Raw genomic sequence first — 17,266 nt, 5'->3', positions numbered from 1 at the left:
TTGAGAAAGCTACTTATCGCAGCAGCAAGTCAGTCTGCAATCTGTAGTTCAGATTTATTCTGCAGATGGTAACTCAGTAAAATTCCCACTGACATTAGAAAATGTCGTGAAATAGGAAGAAAGGTGGATTTTCAGTGAAAAGTCTCAATTTCTTCAGTGATTCTGCTGAAGAGACAAGCTACACCTTTCATTTGATATTAGGCATGTTTGAATGTCACGTTTTCACAGAGGTGCATGCACCGTGATTTCTTCTGATGAACATTCTGTTGTTTCCCTTACAGATGAACGTGAGGCAGTTCAGAAGAAGACTTTCACAAAGTGGGTTAATTCCCACTTGGCACGTGTATCCTGCAGAATTACAGATTTGTACACCGACCTTCGCGATGGAAGGATGCTCATCAAACTTCTGGAAGTTCTTTCAGGAGAGAGACTTGTAAGTGTTTGTTAATATTCATTGTGGGGTTCTTGTTCTGGGTGTTTTTTTGGTGAATCCTTGGCTCAGCTGAAGTACAGTAAAACTGAGTAACAAGGTTTCAGCACTGCAAACATCTTATGTGTTAAAGGGGGGAAAGAAAAAGTCTATTGCTTCAGTAACAGCTGGATCCAGACACCATTAAAATATCTTCCTGTTGATTTCAGTAGGAATCAAAGGAAGTCTCCTTCAAAGGTTCCTTGCTGGTGAGATGCTGAGTGCTTCCAGCAGCATGCTGCCTGCTCCTGAATCTGACAGCCGCAGAGCTCTACATGTTCTCCAGCCCCTCAGATGGCCTCAGTAATGGTGAATTAGATGTGCTGAGGAATGTGCCCGGGCACCATGGCCAGTGTCCCATTTCTGTGCTAGTGAACACAGCCGCTGGATGCAGGTGGCTGCGTGCAGGCTCCTGCCAGCCTGAGGCCTGGAACATCCCTTCTCCCTTCCCTGGAGCGTGCTGGGGGGTCATGCAGGACAGCTGCTTGGAGAGGGCCAAGTCTGCTGTGCGAAGCATTGCAGCAGTTGTAGACGTGGTGTTCATTGCACCCCACTGCTCAGGAATGCTCCTGGCTGTACTTGGTATTACTAGGATAGATAAGGCTTGGATTTTCTTTGATTAGAGGAATAGCTAAAATCAATTTAAATAAATGGGGCAAATTCTTTCTCTGGGTATGCTGACAGAGCCCCCTTGATTCCAGCACATTGGAGCAGTGATTAAGAAAATCCGTGTAGTGAAAAATGCTGCTGCCTGACAGGAAAACTGGGTGTCAGGAAATGGCTGGGTATCAGTTTTTCATTTAGTTCCTTAAATGATGGATACGCTCTTAACTACCCAGTTTAAAGCAATCTTTTCAAAGAAATACGGGTCTTTAGCTAAGACCCGAGGCTACATGAGGATGCGACTGTGTAATCGCTTGTCATCAAGCACTCCTATTAATGGGAGCTCCATGGCTTAAGACTCTGGTTAATGAATTGAACATATGGCCCACAGCGTCGTGTCTGTGGAGTATGGCAAGAGAGGGAGCTCTCTAAATGCATCTGGGAGGGAAAGGGAGCTCTGACGTGCATAGAAGTACCCTGTGTGGATGGAGGTAAGTGATCTCGAGGTTTGCCAACTGCGCTTTGCTCCAAACACCTTTCTCTCTGTGCTAAATCGTTCACTTCAGTGAGGTATCGAGTTTGATGTGCAGGTGGCAGGTAGCAGGCGTCGTTCACACAGGAGTAACTGCGACCAACATGCCCCGTTGTTTGAGGATTCAGACAGCAGCCATGACACCTCTGTTTAGATCCTCGTGTCCGCCTGCCAACATGTGACTTTGGGTGTCACACAGCAGCGGTGAAGCTCAGCCCCGTGGTGTGACTCTTGCTGCACCATTCATTTGCATTTTTCGCTCCAAGTCTGGAAAAATGCAAACCGAGCTTACGCAGCGGTGTGGGTGGGGAGGGCGCAGGAGCCGTCTGCTGAGCCTTGCATCATCGTTTGTGTACGGTGCTGGCAGCTGCCTGCACCACCACACATTCTTTCTGTAGCTTCCTTATCTCAGGATGGAGGACAGCAGTCTCTGTTTGAACAGTACATTCCACCACACCTTCCTCTGCAAACAAGAATTCAGATAACGCAATGCACTAAACCTTGAGACAATTACACACGCCAAAAATATTCCAGGAGAATCAGCACGTAGCATCCACTTGCTGATGTTCTCCAGCCTTTTGGAATTTATTTTAGCCGGTATTGGTTAGTTTATGACATCTCTGTGCCACCCAAACAGAAATGTAAAGGCAGTATTTTATGCAGAAAGCTTAAAATCAAGACAAGAAACGTAACATGGAAAAAAAGCCATAAACAAATGCAGAAGCTAGCCTAGATAATTATTTTGGTACAGTGTGTTTACTGATGCAGTAGAACAAACAGGAATTGTTTTCTCACTTTTGAAACCAGGATTCAGATTCTGGAGCTGGAGCCATATGCCCTTGGAGCAGCCTGGGATTTAGGATACTAGTCAGGGAGTCAGGGAAGCAGATCTGCTCTTTGCCCTCTGAGAGACCTCCACCCGTGTTTGTACAAACCCTGCATTTTTCAAAAGCTGTTGTGGTTTTTAGTAATGAAAATCCAGAGTCCTTGAAGGTATATTGGAGAACCTCAAAGTGAGAGTGTCCAATAAGGGCAACATCTGCATCTCCCTGTCTTTGCTCAGCTCGATTGCTGATGCGAGTGTTTAGTCCGGACCTTACTGCATCGGATCCTCTGTACAGCACGGTATTTGGAAAGAAAGTGAGAGCACACGATAGTATCACTGAGCAAAGTGGAAAAGAATCCATCCAGTATGGAAAGATGGTTGTAATTTTGTTTGCACGCACTGTTAACCAGCTTCTCCCAAACAGAAAAATAAAGCTGAGAATTGTTTCAGCATAAAATTAAGCATTTAGCTCAGTTTCTTCCATAACTATACAGAAGATTAGTAAATTCCTGGATGCTCAGAGGTCAAACGGTTTAAGCAGATTCTCTGTGGTAAGTTCTGTCACGTTTTCTGTTGGAAAAGGGAAGATTTTTGATGTAAACCCAATTTTCCTGATCACATGCGTGCGAAGGCTCTGAGTTTAGTTAAACATGTCACCGATGCATTCAGCGTGCCTTCTTCCCCCCTGGTTCATTTCTGGATCTGCGTTACCCCGTGGAAGTCACGTCTCACCACGTCGCATCTCGAGGCTGTGCAGGAGAGCGTGGCGAGTGCAGCCACACCTCGTACAAACCCGACTGGGACTCCTCTTCTTCCTCTTTCTGCTGTGGAACAGTGGGTTGAACTGTCCGGCCCGCCAGTGCAGAGGACAGGAAAATCTAACCTTCTGTCTTCTCGGGTTGCCTGACCTTTTTTTTGTCCAGATGATGCTGCTGTTCTCGTTGTGCAGAAATGTGAAGTGCCTTCTGAGACCATCGATAAGTCCCAGTTTGAACAGCCCTGGATGACACTGCTAATAGGCTCTGCCAGTCCCAACGGGGAATTTCTGAGCCAGAAAGTGCATGTAGTGCTGGAGCACTAGAAAAGTATGTCAGCCCGCTCCTGCTGTGCTGGGAGCAGTGTCCTGCTTGCTGTGCGTGCTCTGCCACTTCACGTACAGTCATTGTGTTCGTGGGAGAAAAAATCCAGCCAGTAACCTGAAGGTTGCGTTTCCCGAATTCGTAATTGCAGAGTATGTTGTCGTACAGCGTGGGTGGGACAGGCAGTCTCAGGAACTAAATAAAACATCTATCGTGAGCGGCATTAGCTCCGTCACCTTGGTGCCGGAGCTTCTAGGAGCAGAAAAAGAGCTTCTAAAACCATTTTCTGCTCAGTAGCTGGAGGCATTAGAGGTGGCGCAGTTACTGCTGCTTAGAAATGGCCACAGTCGCAGTCGTCCCTGTGTTTTGGGAACGTGATCCATGAGAGTGAGCACACCTCGGGGTGGCGATGGGAGCCAGTCGTGGGCCGGGTGGCTGCTGGGTGCAGCCTCGCTCCACCTTCCCCCGCAGCTGGGCGCTCCCTCTCCCGCCCTGGGAACAGCCTTCCTACCGCTATTTTGCAAGATTAAATTAAACCTTTGGTCCAGCTTACCACACTCCTGGGTGACTGATAGTCCCAGCAGAAGGACGGATCCCGGATTGTCCGTGCTGATAGTGAGGGGTCTCCGGTTGGTTTCAGCCAACTCACACTTGCTCCCGCTCCTACCGTGGCTCTAAAAGATGGTGGGGAGGTAGGGGAAGGGCTCTTTACATTAGTGTTGGGTGATAGAACAAGAGGAAATGGGTATAAGCTCAGTCAGGGGAGATTCAGGTTGGATGTTAGGAAGCATTTCTTCTCTGAAAGGGTTGTCAGCCACTGGAATAGGCTGCCCAGGGAGGTGGTTGAGTCCCCATCCCTGGATGTGTTTAAGAATAGGGTGGATGATCTACTTGGGGATATGGTTTAATGGGGATTAGGGATGGTTGGACTCGATGATCTCTAAGGTCTTTTCCAACCTAGAAATCTATGAAAGCTATGAAATCTTCACCCTATTCCAGCAGCTTTTGGGGCTTATGGTATGTGTGTAGGGTGTACGTGCAATCTGTGCCTCTTTGGAGGGACTTTTACACCCAAAAGCAGCGGCAGGTTCCTGGAAATTCTCGCCCTTGCTGGGAGCTGCTGGTCGACTTTCTCTGTGTGGTTACCCACCTCTGGAGAATCGTGCTGACGGAAAGCTGAAGTGAAACTAATGACCTCGGGGGTTTGTGTGTCCCGAAGGGCACCTTTCTAGCAAGTGTTTCATCTTCATGGCACACTTCGGCAGGCTGCTGTTTCTAGGGACTGTAACACGGCTCCCGCTCTTCCCCTTGAATGCGCTCGGAGGCGAGGAGCTGGCCTGAGCTATTTCCATGGCCAGTTAATTACGTTCACTGCAGAAAACAAGGAAATTATGTCAATTAGTAGTTTGGCTGAGTACTTTTGGTGACATCTCAGTGAGCACTCAACAGACTATTCAGCTGTAATCCTCATCTGCAGAACAAAGTTCCTTTAATTTTTTTCAGTTTTACAGCAGACTTCTACATGCTCTTAATATATCTCTGGCTTTTTCATTTGCACTGGACCTTCATAAAATTTTGTTATGTTGGTGTGGCTGATTTTTCAATTATTGTTTTTACATTCTTTTCCTATGAAGAAGTTTTTTGGAATAAATCTCTTCTGTTATTTTCGTACTAGTTATCCTACTTCAACTGACCAAAAAAAAAGCAATGACATTTCTTTCTCGAGGAGCAGCTTACAGTCCAAATCTGAGCTGTCTTTTTGGAGAGTGTGTATCTGTATTTACAGATACTCTCTGGAGCATTTGTTACCAGTTCCCTCTGTTGCGTGCGTATGCCAGTTACCAGTTTTTCATATCTTTGCAGAATCTTCTTTTTAAGTGTGGAAGAACTTGTACTGGAGAAAAAAAGCATCTTGGGAAAATGTGACAGGTGTGGCATGAACTTAACAAAATACTTTATCTTCCAACTAATAAATGAATATAGCAGAAAAAGTGAAGGAAGTAAGCAGGCAAAACATGTTGAAAGGCAAGTGGAATCGGTGCCCAGTGTGTGTGGCTCAGGTCAGGACATTGGTGTTCCCACCATGGGTTTGACGTGTGCTCTCCTTGTGTAAAGGAGATGCAAAAAGTAGTTTCGTCCGTTGAATTTGAGGAACAAATGCATACAGGATTGCTGGCTGGGAGTGGACAACGTGGTGATGCGCCTGCCTGGGCTGAAGAGCTAACAAGCATGGGTTTTTTTCCTTCTATCTCCAGTAATACGTGGTTTTCTTTCCCTTTTACCTTCTAGCCCAAACCAACTAAGGGAAGGATGCGCATCCATTGCCTGGAGAATGTTGATAAAGCCCTTCAGTTCCTGAAAGAGCAAAGAGTGCACCTAGAAAACATGGGATCTCATGATATTGTGGATGGAAATCACAGGCTGACGCTTGGCCTCATTTGGACTATTATCCTGAGATTCCAGGTAACGATGTGTACATATGTAGGTATGCACACATTTGACTTTTCCATACGTGTTTGTAAGATACTTCATTGTGCTTTTTAAGAGTGGGGTTCTTCCAGGCCCTCCAAGGTGAGGGGAGTGAAAAGTGCTTCGCCTCTGGCGGGACATGCTCCAGAGCATGCTCTGGAGCTAACCGGAGAGGATAAATTATTCTTCATGGTGCTGCTGATTTATAGTGGCAGCCAGTGGGGGTTTCCTGTGTGGAGAGTCATATGGGTTTCTTTTTAAATTACTATTAAATGTGAAGCTCCAGTCATAGACCTATACACTCTAGTCAAGGCAGGAGGAACCACCTCTGTGGTGGTTATCATTAACCTGGCTGGCTTTGCCCTGGAGTGGATTAAGTTTGCCCACAGGAACTGTTTTAGTGGCCAGCTAAAGGCTGAGATTTCTTGTTTTCCAGCAAGTTGGTCTTTGCCCTCGCTTAAAAAAGACTGGAAAGTCGTTTTGGAGAAAGGATAATAAATTTATAGAATAAATACATGATTTGTAATAAATACCATAGTAATAAATATTTAATAAATTTAACATCCTGTTAATTTTGGTGTTGCTCAGTGTGTTTCTAATATGAAAGTGTCTGCCTAACTTTCAGTGACAGCAGGGCAACTTCACTCGAGCTACAATACTCTTTTCAAAAAGCAGTGGACTGTATCCATAAAATGAGATATATTTGTCCATATGAAGTAAAAAGTGTTTTCCGTTTTCTTCCCCTTTTTTGTCTTTTTCCTCTTTTTACAAACTGGATGGCAGCTTAGAATCTGGAATATGTGGTTGTGATGCTGCTAAGGGCAAACACTGTTTGCTCCAAGCCTGAGGCTCCACAATGTGTTTGCTCCTATGAAACTCCTGGTTTAGCTTTTGCCCCTCCCTGTGGCACCCCCTCACTCCTGGACATGCCCAGCATCCCGCAGGGACACCTTGTGGGATGGAACCATCATGCTGTATAGGGCAGGGTCTGCATTGCCAGTTGGAAATAACGTTTTCTGGTGGAGTTAAAAGTGTCTTGTCAATGGACTAAACAAAGAGTAATCCTACAGTAAGATAAGGGCAGATGAAGCTTTCTTTTGACATGAATGCTCTTAAGTGAGGAGAAGCATTCACCTACTTCCACCCTGCCTGTCATCGTAGATTTCCCTCGTTACTTATATTCTGATATAATTTCTTTGATCTTTTCAAAAAAGGCAAAAGACATGTTTTCTCAGAGAAATATTGAAAACTTGTATGTTAATTTTAGATCCAAGATATCAGTGTTGAAACTGAAGACAACAAGGAGAAGAAATCTGCTAAAGATGCTTTGCTTTTGTGGTGCCAGATGAAGACAGCTGGGTGAGTGTGGATTAAGTGATTGTCTCTAAAGCTCTTAGAGCATTTTGAGTTTTCATTGAAATAATTTGAAATGGACAAACACATATCTCTCTTTAAGTGGATTCAACCAAGAGCAGTGAATTGATGTTTACAAGTCAGAAATTTTTGAATTTATTGTATTAAGGCTGTGTAGTAAACATACCACTCTGATAATCCATGGATATATAGTAGTATGTTTACTCTTTTTCACCCTGTTCTGAAGAAATAGTGATGCTTCAGATGTTTGCCACCAACTTCTCCCTCTTCCCATATATACAGCAATGTTTAAAAAATATCTTTTGTCTGACAGTAACCTTCTCACACAATCAGATATCCATTTGTAGAGATTCAGTATGTTTCCCCCATGAAATTTGAATGTCCCTGTGATGACCTGGGGTACTTCAACATTATTCTGGTGGTACTTCATCTTCTCCTTCCATGAACTCTTACAAAAATGGTTTGTGAGCAGCCTGAAATTTTTTGAGACTTGCAAAATACCCAGGTCACAAAAAAAAAAAATTTTGGATCTGTGTCCCCGTGGGGCACAAAGGGGGCTATCATATATGCCTTGTTTAAAAGTCAGACAGTGACCAGGGTCAGTCCTTGAAGTCACCCTGGGGCAGCAGACAATTTCAAGGAAAACTTAATATATCAGGGCTCCTGTGGCACTTGCAGCCGTCAGAAAAGGTTTTACTCCTCTCTGTTCCTCCAGCTCTTCCTGCTCTTCTCTTGAACTTGATATTTTGAGTATCTGAAAATAATTCTTTGCCAGCAGCTGCATCAGGAGCAGCTTTAGACTTGGAGGGATTTGGGACCTCACAGGCTGCAGGTTGAGCAGCAAGTTCTAAAATAGTAGCTTCCAAGGATGACTTGGAAGGGCATTTAGAGCTTTTGTCCGGAATGCCTATCAATTCTGCAGGGTTTACTTACAAGAGTGAGTGAGATGCAGTTACCTCTAGTGTCAGTCTCTGATTAAAAGCAGCCATGATAATAGATTGTCCATCGTGGGATGGTAATATCCCACCCTTAGGTTTGCGATAAATGTGTTGCTTCTGCACCTAGTGACAGCATGCAGAGCTGCAGCAGGGATGCAATGTTGATTCTTTTTGGGTTTGTTTTGCCAGTTACCCCAACGTCAACATTCACAACTTCACAACAAGCTGGAGGGACGGCATGGCTTTCAATGCACTGATACATAAGCACAGGTACGTGTGGGTAAACGTCCGTGGATTCTGAACACTGGGACTGTGGCAGTGTGCACTGGGTTTTGCATTTACCTTGCAGTTTGATTTTTAAAATCTGTGGAGAGGAGGAAGTTGAAGAATTGCTGTGAGTTCTACGGCAACTTGCCTTGCTTTAGAGCTTTACAGCTCCTGCAGTCACTGTGAGCTCATCTGGGCAACAGCTTCTCACATCACAAGTCAAAACAGGTTGCGTTTGGTTTCAGGTGAATAAATTATACACGTGATTGGTTTGGTTTGTGACTGACCAGGTTGGAAGAAAAGTTCTTGTACCGTATTGAGTAACTGATGATGGAGTCTCGTCGCCGAGAATTTGGGAGTGGAGGGGGAGGACCACACACAACAGCAGCCTGGAGGGGAGAGAAATCCCTGAGCAGGGATGACAAAATCTGGCGCTAGACTGACATGGCTGGGGATGCTGCTCGTGGGCAAGCTTGGGTGAAGTTAGTGGGACAGTGTGCACGCTTACCTGGGCATGAGGAGAGACGGTGTGACCACAACTTTGTTCCTTTGGTCTCCGGGGCCACCTTTACCATTATTCAGCCATCCTCCGTTTTTCCCGTGGGCTGGGTTCTGCCATGGCATGTGCTGGGCATTACCTCATTCCTCTTACACTGCCGTTGAAATGCACAGGGCTACTGGGCAAGCGAAACCTGGGCAACATGAGGGGCCAGGTTTTCTGAGGGTTGCAGATTTTAGTTCATTTGAGAGTGGCTGCACTGTGTTTTGGGAAATCTAAAGAATTCTCCATCCTGTCTAGGCCTGATCTGATTGATTTTGACAAGCTGAAGAAATCAAATGCACACTACAATCTGCAGAACGCTTTTAACCTTGCAGAGCAACACCTTGGTCTTACTAAGCTCCTGGACCCCGAGGGTAAGAATTCCTGCCAGTTCAGCACTTCACTGGCTCTTTGTGGGCTCTTTTCTCCCACCCCTCCATGTTGCTGGGCACAGCTGTGTGATAGTTTTTGTATTAAAAAGCAGCTGGATGCTGCTGACTCACCTGGTGACAGAGCCAGAGAGGGAAGGAGAGAATGCAGGATGTCTCCTGCAGTAGCACAAGAGCCCTCAATCCTGTTTATGTTCTCCAATCCGACAAGATCCCTGGACTGGCCATGTATACAGACAGACATGCCAGTTAGAGGCATCCTTCTCATCTGCTCTGAGAAACACTTCCCTTGGGCTGGAAGACGAATAACGTGGATTTCAGCAATAGTTAGCAGCTGCTTTCACAGACTGTCAGTTCAGTTTTAGCCTGCGCTTTCCTGAGAGTCTGCGTGCTCGTGCGCATCGGAAGCGTACTCACAATGCTAGGACAAGAAACTTGTCACAGGGCAGATAGAGACTATGTGTTTGGGCAAGTTTCTTCTTGCTTCTTTTCCAGTCCCTCAGAATTGCTGCAGGAAAGGAGAGAATTTGTTTTCCCTCTGTATCTCTCAGAAGATTTGCCTGGACAGACATAACTATGAGGTTTGAATTCCTCTCTCCGAATGCTGATGTAGCCCTGGAGTTCTCAGTTAACAGTAGTTCTGTCAACTCAGGCAGACAGTAGGGAAGCTGTTTGGCCGTGCACAAGCTGTGGCAAAGTCTGGAGGCCCAAAGGCTGCTAGCCCACAGACTCATGCTGTAGCCACAGTCCACACTAAGACAAGGAGATAAAGCAGCGCTTCTTAGTGACAGAGTTCAGTACTGTGCAACACCAAGGAATCCAGAACCAGTCCAAAGCTGCTGAATTTATTTCTGATCAGGCCATAAATTTGAGGAGGTGAACTGCCACTGAACCCACCTCTCTGACTCAACGCACCCTTGTTGCATTATTAGCTTTGTTGTTTTAACCTGTGCACCCTCAGTGTGCTGAGACAACTCTTGTTTGGTTTGCAGATATCAGTGTTGATCATCCTGATGAAAAGTCAATCATCACCTACGTGGTGACATATTACCACTACTTCTCCAAGATGAAAGCTTTAGCCGTTGAAGGAAAGCGTATCGGAAAGGTTTGCAAGTTCAAATTACAAATTGTCATAAAGCAGTTGAAATTTTTCTGGTGTTTTTTTTTTCTTTTCCCCTTCTTGGACGTTCATTTTTTAAGAATCCGCTGTATGGTAGTTTTTAGTTTTGCTTTTGAACGTGTTTTGAATGTTAAATGTTCCTGTATGACTGTGAAGAGTAGTTAATTTCCAGCTGCCTCAAATTAGAAAACATTTGGCCTGTGTTTTATTTTTGCTTGTTAATTTTGCATCATTGCTGCTTTTCGTTTCTCTTTAATTGCTCCTCACCCTCTGGGTCCTCTGTCTCTTCTGGAGCCCAGAAAAGTCCCTCATTTAAAAAATGGGCAGTTGTTCTCTGCCCTTTGGCGAAGTTGCCCCCATCTTTGCAGCTGGCAGACGGAACATGAATCCCTTTGTAAGCCTCAGCTCTGTCCCTCTATTGCTGTGGGATCATAGGAATTCGCTGCTGAAAAATGCAAAGCCCTCATTCCTCAGGGATCCCAGCCCCTATGGCGCTCAGGAGTGAGCGGTTTCATTCCTAAGTCAAGTCTCCCAACAGTTTCTTTTGTGTAGCTCGTTGGATTTAAATGACTGAAGAGCACTGTGCTTGTACTCATGTGATGTTGTGCTGCTTGTTGCAGGTGCTTGACAATGCCATTGAAACGGAGAAAATGATTGAAAAATACGAATCGCTGGCTTCTGACCTTCTCGAGTGGATCGAGCAGACCATTATCATCCTCAACAACCGCAAATTCGCCAACTCGCTGGTTGGCGTGCAGCAGCAGCTGCAGGCCTTCAACACTTACCGCACAGTAGAGAAACCGCCCAAGTAATTTTAATCTCCGCTTAAAACAACAGTGCTCTTGTTTTGTTTAGTCAGTCATTGATTATTTTTTTTCTTTAAAAACAAACACGTCCAAGTAAATTTAATCTTGTGTAAGAATTTATTTTTCTGAGCAAACCCAGGTATCGTATGGCTAATGGGCACTCGTCATTGTTACGTGGAGCCCGTTTGCTTTGTGCTATTCAATACACATCTAACAACAAAACCGATAATAATGATAAAAAGTGTATCTTAGTGATCTTGTGCCTGTGGGACGTCCGAGTCCTGCAGGCTGTCACTTCCCCAAGATGCCTGCCTTACAATGAGTGGCAATAGCATACCACGTTAGTACAGGAATGTCCCCAGTCCTGCTGGCTTGCAGCACAGAATACCAGTACACAGCTATTAAAAGAATCTTACAGCTGATCCAAAATCAAGAGGAAGTGTATCTGGCTTTGAGAAACACAGCTATGCTTACTAAAACTGATGTAACCAAAACTGTGCAACTTATTTCTGGAACGTTTCTTTTAGCATTATGAGATCGGATCTGTTTGTTATTTTTGTCTAATGTAAGTTCTGATGAATAATAATCACAATCCAAATACGGAGTGACCAGACATCTTCTAAAATTGCAGTCCGTTCCCCAGTGCCTATGGAGTTTGTTTATTTCCCAGGCGTGCAACTCAGGGAAAATAATGGGAAGAGTTTATTGACTGCAGTGGGCTTTAAATAAAACTTCCATTTCTTGAGTTGATAGAGTAAACTAGGGCAACGCACGTAACAGAATAAAAGCCGTGCAGCCTTCTGTCCCCGAGGGGATTTAAATCTAAACACACAGACAGCTGACTTCCGTGAAGTTTCTTGTGCTGTTTGACCCAACTGATTCCAGGGGATGTGCGGGCTATTTCAATTGCTTCCAGCTTTCACACAAGATGAAGGTGTTTATCCGAATGCTCCATTCAAAGTGTCAATATTTTAAGGAAGTGCTTTATAGTAGGAGTGAAAGCTTTATTGTAACTCAATTCTTTTGTAAAATTTTGTTTAGATTTACAGAAAAAGGAAACCTAGAAGTGCTGCTTTTTACCATCCAAAGCAAAATGAGAGCCAACAATCAGAAAGTATACATGCCAAGGGAGGGCAAACTCATCTCTGACATTAACAAGGTAAACTGAGGCAGCTCCTCCTGTGTGGCTCAGGATTTTGTTGTTTCTTTCAGTATCTCTCTCAGTATACTGGGAAGAAGTGCATTTGCTGTGCAGCCTTGATGTGGGGGACCATAAGGGGAGAGGTGGGGTGACCTTTTCATGTGACTCGGACTCACTAATCGGAACCGAGTCCCCGGATATCCTCAGCATCTGTGCGCTTTCCTCGTTTGTGTTTGATCATGCCTGGCATTCCCAGAGCAGCTCTTGTGGGTGTCTGTGGCCTTGGTCTGCACCCTAGAGAGCAGTAAACTGCACAGCTCTCCTGTTCGCGTAAAGCTCCGAAGCCTGTGAATGCCTAAAATACTTGGATTTCAGGCAATTTCACATCTGTTAGGATTTAGAAGAATCTCGGGTAGTTTGTGTTTAATTGGGGCTGGTTTTGTTGTTCCTAAGAAGATCTGAAAGGTGATTAGCTGGCTTTCAACATGCTTCTAAGACTTTTTATTTGTATAATATTAATGTTGTGCATGTGAAAAACTTTTGGCTTTAGGGGAAAAAAAGGACTGGTATGCACCAAAAGTAACTGAATTCAGCAGTTGTTTTCCAAAGTGGATGTAATAAAGAACAACAATTGTATGTTGATGTTAGAGGTGAGAGGGCATAAATCTCTAATTCTCATTTCCTAAAGGAGAAAGATAGAATCTGCTTATTTGAGAGTAGCACTCAGAATATTTAAAAAAAAAAAACAACAAAACACCAAATACTCTCTTACAGATTCGAGCCAGGTGGTTTGTTTAGGCTTTGTTGCAAAAACCAAATGAGCTTGAGAAAACGTGTGTGAGAGAAACAAGTCTCAGAAAACGAATTAATGGATTGAGAACAAATTTCAAGTCATGTGCTTAAGTGAGCAGACAAGGTGTAAGGGCAGCCAATACGAACTAGATTTATTGGCTTATAAATAAATAAGCCAGTTTTGTGGAACTTGGCTGTAGTGGCTTCAGTCCTGATTCCATGCAAAGAAGATGTGATTTATCATAATCCTGTCAGAATGTGTGTTTAGAAGACGCGTGGTTTTTTGTCCACATCTTCAGGCCTGGGAAAGACTGGAAAAAGCTGAACATGAAAGAGAACTGGCACTGCGAAATGAGCTCATCAGACAAGAGAAACTGGAACAACTCGCACGCAGATTTGATCGCAAGGCAGCTATGAGAGAAACTTGGCTGAGTGAAAATCAACGTCTCGTTTCTCAGGTACTGCTTTCAGAAACGGTCTGTGTGACTAAAACGATTCTCATGAGTAATTATAGGATACAGCTCTTGCAAGGAAAACGTTTCCTCCTCCATGCCTCCTGTTTTACAGAACCTGTGTATGTTTATATGTGTTGTCTGTGCGTGCAAATGTCTGTTCAGTGTGTATGTGTAGGTACTGTACGTCCTGTCTTTACTGTGTTTGCAATATTCCTTCCTTGAATCTGTTAGTCTGCATTCAGGAGATCGTGATGTGGAAATAGCTACCTACAGTCAAGATTTTCTTTGTCTGAATATTTTGGTCAATTCAGTGGAATTAGGCCAGGAATTAATTTTATATTTTAATATCAGAGATGACTTTAAAAAAAATCCAAAGCCTCAGCCTAATCCTGATGGCCACCGTGACTCCTCCCCCAAAGGTAGTAAATGGTCTCTATGATTTTATCAGTGGTTCTCTGGTTATCAGAGTTATCTCTGATTTTATTAAAGATGATTTTTCAGAGCGTTTTGAGATCCCAAATTTGCTAACTCTGCACAATCAGAAATCATGTTGGAGTTTGAGCGGTGGGGCTTTTCTCCTCAGCAGCCGTTACTGAAGAAGTGTCTCTGTCTTTCCAGGATAATTTTGGCTTTGACCTTCCAGCAGTAGAGGCCGCAACCAAGAAGCATGAGGCCATTGAAACGGACATTGCAGCATATGAAGAACGAGTCCAGGCCGTGGTTGCGGTTGCGAAGGAGCTCGAGACTGAAAACTACCACGATATCAAACGCATCACTGCGAGAAAGGACAACGTTATACGCCTGTGGGAATATCTCCTGGAGCTGCTCAGGGCACGGAGGCAGCGGCTGGAGATGAATCTTGGTCTGCAAAAGATTTTCCAGGAAATGCTGTACATTATGGACTGGATGGATGAGATGAAGGTAGGTGTTAGCCATTTGAGAACGTAGACAAAATATTCTGGAGAGGTGTAGATGTCCTTTTTTGGTAAATTTTTAAGATTCGTTTTGCCCCTCTGGTTTAATAGACAAATGCAGAAGATCCGTATTCAAGAGCAGTGAACAAATTCCTTATGCTTTATGCCGATTTTTTAAAAATTAAAAATGAGTAAGGAAAAAGAACCAGTTCGCTCCTGTAAAAAGCTATTTTTCAGCTTCATGCCTCTCTCATGAGGGCCGGAGGCTTCGGTCACAGTGCTTGGGTAAGGATGCCGATTCTGCTGAAAGGGAATTAAATAATCTCTCTTCATCACGATTTACATGGGGAACAAGTCACCTCTTCACCTCTGTGCTGTAAAAAGCATGACTTTCTTCCTGTCTGTTCTCCTGGGATCTGGGAAGGGACCGTGACTTTGTTCTTGTCCATCAGCCAGCAGAACTTGGAAGCTGTTGGAGGACAGACAGACACGTGTAGCTCAGTGGCAGCTCACAGCACCTGGACTGAGTGCTTTTCATTGGTTCTGCTGAGCTAACTTAGCTTCTCATCATCCTACACTTAAAACTGCATTAGAGAGCAGTCAAATTCTTCATGGTTGCCAATGATTTTAAAAATATTGTCTCAAATTCATATCAGCCATGTCTCTTATACAGTTGAAATAACTCTCGTTATGGGCCCAGTGTTTCCCTGGACACTTAATGTGACAACAGGGAGCGATGCAATGCCGGAGTCATTAAGAAACTGTTTATGGCCTTCAGCCCATTCCACTTGTCTTGTATGTTTTGATCAGGTGCTTCTGCTGTCTCAAGACTATGGGAAACATTTGTTAGGAGTTGAAGACCTGTTGCAGAAACATGCTCTTGTGGAAGCTGACATTGCTATTCAGGCTGAGAGAGTGAGAGGGGTCAATGCATCTGCTCAGAAGTTTGCCACTGATGGAGAAGGTAACTAACAGCCAACACGTCCTTCTTTGTCTTAATTACGTGTGGGGTTATCTATAAGCCTCATTAGTTCTGCAAGGCACGTTAAGTTAAATTCAGCACCAGAATAAGAGAATCCAGCTTCATTTGTTCCTTCTTTACTCACTGTGTCAATGATTAATTCGTCCAGTTACCTGCTCAAGAATTCATTGTGGCATTGTGTTTTGCGTGGGATGTCATGCTCCTAACCAGCAGCTGCTGTAACTTTGGAGGAGCCACCATTAATTCTCCGTCCTGGGGTTCTAATGCAAACAATACAGATTATTGGACCCAGTCTGATATTGTCCCAATTTATGCTAAATAAAAACAATTCCACTAAACCAATGTCATTCACTAGAGTAAATGATCTTCATTTTGTGCAGTTGTGTGTACGAAGCGGGTATAAGTCTGGTGTAGTGAAATTTATTTCACTGAAAACGATCATGAATATCTTTTTTTTCTTTATGCAAAGAACAGTATTTTCTGACCTATGTTTTTGTATGATGGAGCTTGAATACTTCACACTCACTTTCAGGAGACTAACTATGAATTCTTTTATGTAACTTCACATAGATGGAACAGCCAGGAGTTAAGAGCTCTGTGCACGCCCCAGCTGTAGAGGTGAACGTGGATCAATCCAACTCGTAACGTGCGTTCTCTGTCCGAACAGGTTACAAACCGTGTGACCCGCAGGTTATCAGGGACCGTGTCGCTCACATGGAGTTCTGTTACCAAGAGCTGTGCCAGCTCGCAGCTGAGCGCCGGGCCCGCTTGGAGGAGTCCCGGCGCCTCTGGAAGTTCTTCTGGGAAATGGCTGAAGAAGAGGGTTGGATCAGGGAGAAGGAACAGATCCTGTCATCTGATGACTATGGGAAGGACCTCACCAGTGTCGTCCGTCTCTTGAGTAAACATAAGGCGTTTGAAGACGAAATGAGTGGTCGCAGTGGCCACTTTCAGCAGGCAATAAAAGAAGGTGAAGACATGATTGCGGAGGAGCATTTTGGGTCTGAGAAAATCAGAGAAAGAATTAAGGATATCCGGGAGCAGTGGGCTAACTTGGAACAGTTATCTGCCATTAGGAAGAAGCGTCTGGAGGAAGCCTCTCTCCTTCACCAGTTCCAGGCTGACGCTGATGATATTGATGCATGGATGTTGGACATCCTCAAAATTGTCTCCAGCAATGACGTTGGCCACGATGAATATTCCACTCAGTCCTTGGTCAAGAAACACAAAGATGTGGCCGAAGAGATTGCGAGCTACCGGCCAACCATTGACTCGCTTCACGAACAAGCAAAGGCTCTGCCGCAGGAGCACGCCGGATCTCCAGATGTGCAAGGCAGGTTGTCTGGAATAGAGGAAAGATACAAAGAGGTTGCTGAGCTGACTCGGCTGCGTAAACAGGCCTTGCAGGATACCCTTGCTCTTTATAAGATGTTCAGTGAGGCAGATGCTTGTGAGCTTTGGATTGATGAAAAGGAGAAGTGGCTGAATAATATGCAGATTCCAGAGAAGCTGGAGGACCTGGAAGTGATCCAGCACAGGTGAGAATACCCTTACCCCAGGAAGTGTGGG

The 17,266-nt window shown here is 44.5% G+C and overlaps 1 protein-coding gene across 2 annotated transcripts in view; it reads left to right on the top strand.

Moving 5' to 3' along the window:
• The window catches only part of SPTBN1 (spectrin beta, non-erythrocytic 1), a 91,329-nt gene that overhangs the window by 38,521 nt on the left and 35,542 nt on the right, over positions 1-17,266 (top strand). For both annotated transcript variants that reach the window (XM_009982865.2, XM_009982866.2), the window contains exons 2-13: positions 282-433; positions 5,799-5,972; positions 7,246-7,337; positions 8,480-8,560; positions 9,357-9,472; positions 10,480-10,592; positions 11,228-11,415; positions 12,455-12,572; positions 13,646-13,804; positions 14,420-14,722; positions 15,526-15,679; positions 16,365-17,235. In XM_009982865.2, the coding sequence (XP_009981167.1) occupies positions 282-433; positions 5,799-5,972; positions 7,246-7,337; positions 8,480-8,560; positions 9,357-9,472; positions 10,480-10,592; positions 11,228-11,415; positions 12,455-12,572; positions 13,646-13,804; positions 14,420-14,722; positions 15,526-15,679; positions 16,365-17,235 (2,521 nt within the window). The remainder of the gene's footprint in view (positions 1-281; positions 434-5,798; positions 5,973-7,245; positions 7,338-8,479; positions 8,561-9,356; positions 9,473-10,479; positions 10,593-11,227; positions 11,416-12,454; positions 12,573-13,645; positions 13,805-14,419; positions 14,723-15,525; positions 15,680-16,364; positions 17,236-17,266) is intronic.

This window comes from Tauraco erythrolophus, chromosome 2, assembly GCF_009769465.1.
Source record: "Tauraco erythrolophus isolate bTauEry1 chromosome 2, bTauEry1.pri, whole genome shotgun sequence".
NCBI lineage: Eukaryota > Metazoa > Chordata > Aves > Musophagiformes > Musophagidae > Tauraco > Tauraco erythrolophus.
This window is presented reverse-complemented; position numbering and strand designations above follow the sequence as displayed.